General features: G+C 47.2%; 1 protein-coding gene across 1 annotated transcript in view; it reads right to left on the minus strand.

Annotated features, from left to right (window-relative positions):
- SLC30A2 (solute carrier family 30 member 2) overlaps nt 1-9,163 on the minus strand; it is a 30,674-nt gene extending 21,511 nt beyond the window's left edge. Inside the window, exon 1 of the mRNA XM_066572436.1 lies at nt 8,868-9,163. Coding sequence (XP_066428533.1) covers nt 8,868-8,911 — 44 coding nt within the window. The 5' untranslated portion in view covers nt 8,912-9,163. The remainder of the gene's footprint in view (nt 1-8,867) is intronic.

Here is a 9,163-nt window from a genome sequence, read left to right on the forward strand (position 1 = left end):
AACCATTAGGCCATTTAAGCGATAATCATAGCGTGTAAAAGGGCATTTACGGCAACAATCCAGTGGAACAGACCCGTCACTATAGCGTCCTTAACCCCTTAGTGACCAAGCCAAATTTTGAAATCCGACATGCATCACTTTAACATATAATAACTCTGTAAAGGTTTTGCATATCCAAGTGATTCTGAAATTGTTTTTCCGCCACATATTGTACTTCATTTAGGCTGTAAAAATAAACAAATAGAATGTGTATATTTATTAAAAATGCCAAACTTGGGAAAATGTTGAAAAAAATTGTAATTTTTTCGCATTTTCAACTGCAATATAGCAAATATATGCAAACATACTGTACACATTATTGATAAGATATATTTCCATCTGTTTACTTTATTCTGGAGCACATTGGGGGAAAAAAAACTAGTTGTTTTTTTTTTAAAACCATTTAGGAGACATACAAATTTAGCATTATTAATATTTTGAGGAAAATTTTTCCTGCACCAAACCAATATTGCAAAGGCTCATAAGTGTCAGAATGATAGATACCCTCACAATGACCCAATTAAAAAAAAAAAAAAAAAAAATGGGAATTTTTCTTTCCGATAATTCCCTTTCTTGAAGGCATCATGACAGCATACACTTGAAGGTTGCTGATCTGAAGGGACAAGAAAAGGCAGAGCATAAAAAGAACTTCCCCTCCACCAAACACCAGTGCGTTCCAAATAACCACAGTGACAGAATACTTAACCAGAAGGTGTGTTTTATTGGCACCACACACCTCAGACAAAGAAATCATAAGCATACACATAACCTCATGTGTTGGACAAAACAAGGGTAACCATGTCGGTAGGGGGGGGGGGGAGGGGGAAAGCCCGTATGCTGTCATGATGCCTTCAAGAAAGGGAATTATCAGTAAGAAAAATTCCCATTTTCCCTCCGACAGCATACACTGGAGAAATACCAAATAACTGGTATGGGCTTTTTAGGGAGGGATTACTGCTTGAAGCACGTTCCTCCCGAAGGTTGCATCCTCACTAGATTTAATGTCCAGCCTATAATGTTTGATAAAAGTATGACTAGAAGTCCACGTGGCCGCCTTACAAATCTGTTCGATTGAAGCGTGCGCTCTTTCTGCCCAGGATGCTAGCCGACGTGACTGCCACAAGGAGGGCTACCTTATACGTCAGCAATGAGATGGATAGGTCTCTAATAGGTTCAAACAGGGGATCGCAGAAGGCCTAAAGGACTAAAGTCAGATCCCAGGGGGGCACCGTAAGCCTTGTAAATGGATGTAATCTACATGGCCCTCTAAGAAATCTTCTAATCCACCTGTGCTCAGCAAGCGCGAGATCAAAGAATGCCCCCAAAGCCGCCACTTGGACTTTGAGGGTATTTGGACTCAACCCTTTATCCAGGCCCGCCTGGAGGTAATCGAGAATCTTACGGATATCCTGTTGATCTAACTGTTGGATGTCCTGGCCCATCCATTCTGAGAATTTTTTCCAGACTTTCAAATAAATCTTTTTCGTCAAGGGCTTAAGGCTCTCACAAATAGTGGAAACCACATTAGTAGATAGACCCTCTCCTAAGAATTTTACCCGTTCAAGATCCAGGCCATAAGCCTGAACTTGTGAACCTCCGGGTAAAGGAGGGGACCCTGCAGAAATAGATTCAGAAGATGGAAAGGCTCTCCCACTGACAGAGATCTCAGGAGACGAAACCAAGGTCTTTTGGGCCAATAAGGCGCTACTAAAATTACTGACAGCCTTAACCGCAGTAATTTCTTTAGGAGGAGTGGAATCAAAGGTAAAGGGGGAAAAGCGTAAGCCAAGTCCCAAACCCAGGGGTGAGAGAGGGCATCCATGCCTGAGGCTTGTTTCTCCAAACCTCAGGAAAAGAAAAAGACGGCACTTGGTATTTGTGCTTGACGCAAACAGGTCTATTTCGGGTACCCCCATTTTGTCACGAGTAGGCTGAACACCTCGGGATGGAGTTACCATTCTCCAGGGTCCACTTTCATCCTGCTTAGAAAGTCCGCGCTGAATTCTCAGCTCCTTTTATGTGGAAGGCAGACAGTGACCTGGTTGTGAGTTCCGCCCACTGAAGGATCCTTCCCGTCAGATGCTGAAGTAGAGGATTCCTGGTGGCGAATGAGTGACACTGCCATCATGTTATCAGAAAAGATCCTCACATGCTTCATCCCTAAAACTGTTTGCAAGCTACGTAGGGATTTCTAAACCGCATTAGGTTCTCTAAAGTTAGATTAACTGCTTCTCTCATGAGGGTCCCATGTACCCTGTATATGGCCACCTTCAAAGTGGGCCCCCCATCCTTTGGCGCTGGCATCTATTATCACGGGGTCCAAATTCCATTCAGATACCCGCGAAAGGTTGTCTGAGGACAAAAACCAGCGGAGTAAAGATCTAGCCCTAGTGGAAATAGGAATTCTTTTGTCAAGTGAGGACTGTGACTTGTCCCAATTCTGGAGGATAAGTGCCTGGAGATCACGGCTGTGGAATTGGGCCCAGGAAACTACACCAATGCATGAAGTCATTAGCCCCAGGATCCGCATCGCCTCTCTTATTGATGCTCTAGATTTTTTTTATATAGAGCAGAACACATTCCTCTAAAATGAGCCGTTTCTTCGGGGAGGAAGGGACGAATATTGGAGACAAGAATCCAAAATGACTCCCAAGAATTTTTTTCGGGTTTCCGGTTCCATGTTGGATTTCAGATCATTAATGATCCAGCCCAGGTCCTTAAATAGCTGAAGTGTGGAACCCAAGTGTGATCTTAGAATAGTCGGGGAATCCGCCACCAGCAGGAAATCATCCAGATATGGGACAATAATAATCCCGCGATTGCGCAAAAAGGCTACCATTTCAAATCACCACTTTGGAAAAGATCCTTGGAGCAGAGGAGATTCCAAAGGGGAGGCAGATAAATTGGAAGTGACGGATTTCCCCTTCCCCTCTCAGCGCAAATCTCAGGAACCTTTGCGAGTTGACATAAATGGGGATGTGATAATACGCATCCTTTCAGTCAATCGTAGCCATTACATTATCCCTACCAAACAGGAGCGTTGCGGTCCTGATAGTCTCCATTTTTTATTTTCTATACTCAATAAATTTGTTTAATTCCTTGAGATTAATTATGGTGCGGTGGGAGCCATCTGGTTTGGGAACCAGAAAGAGAGGGGAGTAAAACCCTTTCCGCCATTCCCTTTTGGGGACGGGGATAACCGCACCGAGATCCAGCAGGTTCTCAACCCCCTTCAGTAGAGCCTGCTCTAGGGCTGGAGCCTGTGCCAAGGTTAAAATAAATCTATTCGGAGGGCGAGATTCTAGCTCAATCTCGTACCCCTCTGCCACCAGGTGTAAGACCCATTCATTAGTAGTCACGTTTCGCCAACTAGTACAGAAATGAACTAATCTTCCGCCCACTGGGCACGAAGATGCAGGCTGAGGGACAACAGTAAGAGCCTTACCCCTTCCTCCCTTCGGATAAGAACACCTTCCGGTCTTTTCTTTCCCTACGTAAGATGTAGACGAGGGATGGGGAGTGAAGGGTCTTTTGGGAGGTCTGATGGCTGGCAGTCCCTGGTTTTTGTCTGCTGCCTTTTCCAGCAGGCAATCCAGGTCCGGTCCGAAGATGCATGAACCCCGAAAGGGTAGGGTACATAACTTATTTTTGGAGGTTTTGTCTCCTGACCACTCCTTTACCCAAACTGCACTTCTGGCCGTGTTGGATAGGGCTGCCATACGGGCTCCAAAGCGGACCGTCTCCATAGAAGCATCCGCCAGGAATCCAGTGGCCATCTGGAGCAGAGGAATGCCGCCCGCAATCTCTTCTCTGGAGGCTTTCTGGTCAAAGACACAAACTAATCCAGCCAAACCGCCATGGAGCGAGCCACCGAAGTGGCCGCGATGTTAGGGTGACTACCCACTACAGTTTTTTTTTTACTGCGAAATTCGCAGCGTTTTTTTTCCTGCATGGGGTCTATGGGACTTGTAATGTTAAAATCGCAATTTACCACGAAATCGCGATTTTGCCATTACAAGTCCCATAGACCCCTGCAGAAAAAAAAAACACTGCGAATTTCGCAGTGAAAAAAACAAAACTATAGTGGGTAGTCACTCTTAGACTTCATAATCAGACTGGACGTGGACCAAGCCTTACGCATGGTCATGTCCACTTTGTTGTCCATAGAGTCTTTTAAATGGGACATATTCTCAAAGGGTAGCCCAGTTCTCTTACAGACCATAGAGATAGCTATGTCAACCTTTCGCGTCTTGTCAAAGATAGCCACCTCGTCGTCCGAAAAAAAAGACTCTCCTTAAATTCTTTAGAAATTAATGGAGCTTGATCTACACAGTTCCATTCATTCAGAATCAATTGATTAAGTGTGGCTTTTAAAGGGAATGTAGATTTACGTATTGGAAGCAGACCCGTAAACATGTCATCCTGCGCTGTGCAAGGTTGCTGAACTTCTTCCTCCACTTGCATGGTTCTGCAAACTGCTTTTAGTAGTTGATCCATGTTAGTGGCGGAAAAAAAAAAAGATATTTTTTCTCCCCCTGCGACACTTCCCCAAGATCTTCAAAATCAAATTCTTCCGCTATGTCAGAGTCGGACACTGACACTGCTGAAGCAGACCTTCTTGTAACCCCTGAGGGCCCTGGTCGGAAGTCCGAGAAGGAGGACTGTACTTCTTTCCGGACGACCGACCGGATTTCGGATATAAGGGAAGATTTTTTTCCCTGCAGAACTTTTGCTGAACAGGAAGCACATAATGTTTTCGTATAGAAGTCGTCAAGTTTTGCTAAGCATACTGGACACACTTTACTTCTTCTAGCCCCCCTAGGTTTTTGAGTATCCCTGTCCTGAAATGACAAGGGAGAACTCTGTTAGTAAGGGAAGTATAGTGCAGGTGTTGTAGGTTGGCCCACTGGACCACTTACAGTTTGGAGATTTTCTGGGTCCTCCCTGGTCGACATTTTGCGCTTGTGGGATCAAATCCTGTACTTAGGAGCGATTCCCAATGTATAGTAGGACCAGCCGCCTTCTAGTGCGAGGGGTCTTTTAGCTTTGAATCTGGCGCCAAGCTGCGCTAGGCCCTGCCCCCTCCATCCAACACCCCGCCCCCTTTCAGAGCGTCTGACATTATCGTGAAGCCGGGAGACCCAGAGGTAGCGGCCGCCGCCTGGATGGCAGCTGCGGTGGTGCGGGAAAGCCCATACTTGGACCCAGGCCCACGCAGTCCCCGGTTCGCACCCAGGTGAGGTCCTTCCCACTGGGGTAACCAGGGCTGTCAGAAGAGATGCCGCCCGCCGCCATCAGTAAGTCGGAGCCTGCGGCGTGTGACAGCATACGCTGGAGCTCTACCGCTGCTGACCTGGAGGGACAGGAAAACACTGGTGTTGGGTGGAGGGGAGGTGCCATTTATGCTCTGCCTCTTCCTGTCCCTTCAGGTCAGCAGGGGAGCAACCTCCAACGTATGCTGTCATGATGTCGGAGGGAAATACACCACAGTTTCTTTTCAGGAATTAATGCAATTTAGAGCAGAAAAATAAAACGTTATATATTTGCAAATATGTCATTTTAAAGATATAGTGCACATTACAATGAGGATTTACACCCCAAAATGAATACCCCGTTTGTTCCGTGTTCAGAAACATACCCGTTGTGGCCCTAATATTCTGTCCGTATGCACAATAGGGCCCAAACCAACAGGAGCAGCCGGTGGCATTCAGAACAGACATTTTGCTTGAAGGCGTTTTAAACCCCACTGAAGACTTGTAGAGTCCTTGAGCGGCCAAAACGATAAAGAACCCCCACAAATGACCCCATTTTGAATACTAGACCCCTTATCGAATTCATCTTGGAGTGTACTGTGTATTTTGTCCCACAGTTTTTGAATTAATCTAAGCAAAGCAGAAGGAGAAATTTACAATTTCCTTTTTTTCGACAATTCTGTCATTTTGAAAACAGGTTTTTTTTTGTACAGCGTACATATGAATGAAGACTTTCACCACAAAATGGATACCCCCGTTTGTCCTGTGTTCAAAAACATACCCATTGTGGCCCTAATCTACGTACAGGACACATGGCTAGGCTTATAATGGAGGGAACACCCGTTGGATTGCAGGGCACAACTGAATAAATTTCAGGCCTCATTGCCCACTTGTGCAGAAAAAAAAATTAACTCCCGAAAGATAATTCCCCCAGTCCTTTTTGGCGTTCCCTAAATCTTAGATAAAAATAATAATGTAAACTGTGTGGTCTGAAAAAAGGGGTAATTACAGAGGCCTGGTTGGGATGGGCACATTGGGCAATAAAATTGGGTATCCCTTTCTCCTCCCGTGCTCCCTGCAAATCCGACACTTTTTTTGGGAGTATTTCTTGACCTCAGTGGCAGGAGCTACTGCCAGCTGGAGCGCTGTCTTGTGTATACAGCTGTTGTGTTCTCGGAGCACTCGGCTGGTATACAGAAGACAGCTGGAGCGCTGTCTTGTGTATACAGCTGTTGTGTTCTCGGAGCACTCGGCTGGTATACAGAAGACAGCTGGAGCGCTGTCTTCTGTAGACTTCTGCTGTGTTCTCGGAGCAGGATACCAGGTGAAACAATACTACTAGCGGTGTCCCGCTGAGAATTCAGCGGGTGGTGCTGTTAAGGCTCATAGCTGATTTTTTAGCTTGCTAGAAGTTAGCGATGAGTGAATAGTGCACGATGGCAGCATGTTTAGACAACGATTATCACTCAAAAGATGGCTTTTGAACGAATTTTGGGCAATAATCGGTGTCTAAATAGGCCTTTAGACTGGAGACATTTAGTGGAGAGTTTACATTATGACTCTGCATCTCATCTGACCAATGTCCATTAGCACTTTATCAGCTTCATTTGCATGTAGAAGGGCCTCCGGGAACTGTTTGCGGAGCACAGCATGTGGTCTAGTTCTGCACACAGCTTCATTGTTCTTGCAAGGACTGTCAGCAGAATACAATGTTAGACCCAATTTACATTGAAAGATGCTCACTTAAAAACCGTTCAAAGGATAGCTTGAGTGACAGTTTGGAGTAACCATCTTTGCATAGTCTAATTAGCTATTAAAGAGCTATACCGACACAGCAGGACACCGCTGCTATCACATGGTGAACAATACAGCTGTTTTTCATAAGCAAACTGCTGCATTGTTCTATGTGCTTACAGCCCTACTGTGAACTACCAGCGGGACACATGATGAAAGAATCTTATCAGTGCTGCCGACTGTGATAACAGGCTGCACCGCTGATAAGAGTTCATTGCCGAATTCTAGAAAACTGCACGATGTCCGTGCATTTAGACGCAACGGTTATCGCTCAAAAGATGGCTTAGAGCGAGAATCACTGTGTGCCGGAGATGGCTGCCGAGGCTTCAGAGCCGCACAGGAGTCGCTTATCACTGCAATACTTTTGTCTCAGAGGAGTGATGGAAAACAATTGGTCTGACTGTATTCAGCAGAATGTGCGCGGCCTTATAAGTACATTCCCCTCAAGTGGTAGTACCCAGTAACAGGCATGACAGGGGATCCACAGTGACATATCACAGGTGTTGTGACCCCATGCGAGATCATGCCCCACGCTCACAAGTAAGTAGGGGCAGGGTTTAATAGAACTTATTACAGGCGTTTGCTAAAACCCGAAGTGTAGGGGTGAAAATGTGGTGAGAGGAGTCGATTGAAGTACACAGATTTTCACTGATCCAGTCGCACTCGTGTATATTTATTGCATATAATACGCGTAAAAAAAGAATGCAGCGCGTTCTATATTACCATGTATTACGCACGATAGAGCCCTATTTTTCTCTATGGCACATAATAAGCAATGTACATACATATTTGTGGCATTTCTGCGCAGCGTCGCTCAGCTGCACAGTGAGAAACGTAAAAATAAATAAGAAGTGAAAGCGGTTGGTCTGCGCAAGAGATCGGCGGTCACACGCAGCGACATTGCTGCCATATGCCGCTGCGAACAGCGGTAAAGGCTGTTATACATGCAGTACTGCACACTAGATGGACCCACTGATTAGACTTTTTTTTTAACCCGCTTTGCAGGCACAAGAATAAAAAATATGGGACTTGCCCCGTCGTCTGCGTGTTGGCACATCAAAAAGCCCCACAGAGCTCTACACACATCTGCTGGCCCTGGTATGCGCTAAACACCTCGTTAGGCAGATTAGCCTTTTAAATTAGGGCGGAGCGATTCCCCCACCTGTGTGAACAAGCAGCGCCTGCAGATACATTGTGCTCTGCGCAACAGTGAGCGTACTGAGAAGTACGCCGTCTGAAGCTGCACTCCTGTGCAGTGCGAAGTCTCTGCGATACGCCGCTGCGCTATACATGCAGCATCTTACCACACGGTCACATGAGCGCGGCCTGGGGCCTCAGTCACACGGCCACACATACATGGCTGAATTAGCTGCGTAAAACAAAAATTGCGGCGATGTGAAGAGTTGGATCCCCCTGTGATCGTTCAGAGGGCCGAGGGGTAGCTGCATAAAAAAAAAAAAAAAAAAAAAAAAAAATCGCACGGGAATAACAGGACATCGGCGGCCGATTTTCTTCGGCACATGAATGGCCGGGTCCTCCATCACACCCGCTGCTCGCCCCACATACACGGCGGCAGTCAGCGCTGCCTGCACACCGCTGAGGCGCATTAGAGGCTTTCCGTGTTCTCCGGAGTCATGTTGCCCCCTCAGCCCCCTGCCGCTGGCCCCTGTGTACCCCTCAGCCAGCCCTATGACCCCCTCCGCCGCTCGCCCTTGTGGCCCCCTCAGCCTCCCACGCACGGTGCCTGCAGGGGACGGGCTCCGAGGTAACCGCGCGCCTTACCTGCTCTCCCCGTTAAGTAGTTGCCGCGTCTCTTCCCCGTCCATGTCCCGCGAGGAGCCGCGTACCCCGCAGTCCGTCTATAACATGACGCGGCCGGCGTGTCTGTCCTTTATCTCCTCGGACTCCGTGTGACGCCGGGTGCAAAGAGCCGGCTGCAAAACTTCCCAACATCCCGTGTGTATCAGCCGGAGCCCCTCTGGGAGAGCCGCCCTCCATTCATCCCGGCGGCGGTGCACACGGGCCGCACATTCCAGGAGGGCGGCGGGCTGCACAGGTGACCGCAAGAGGCTGCGCCT

Source organism: Eleutherodactylus coqui, chromosome 1 (genome assembly GCF_035609145.1).
Source record: "Eleutherodactylus coqui strain aEleCoq1 chromosome 1, aEleCoq1.hap1, whole genome shotgun sequence".
Classification (NCBI taxonomy): domain Eukaryota; kingdom Metazoa; phylum Chordata; class Amphibia; order Anura; family Eleutherodactylidae; genus Eleutherodactylus; species Eleutherodactylus coqui.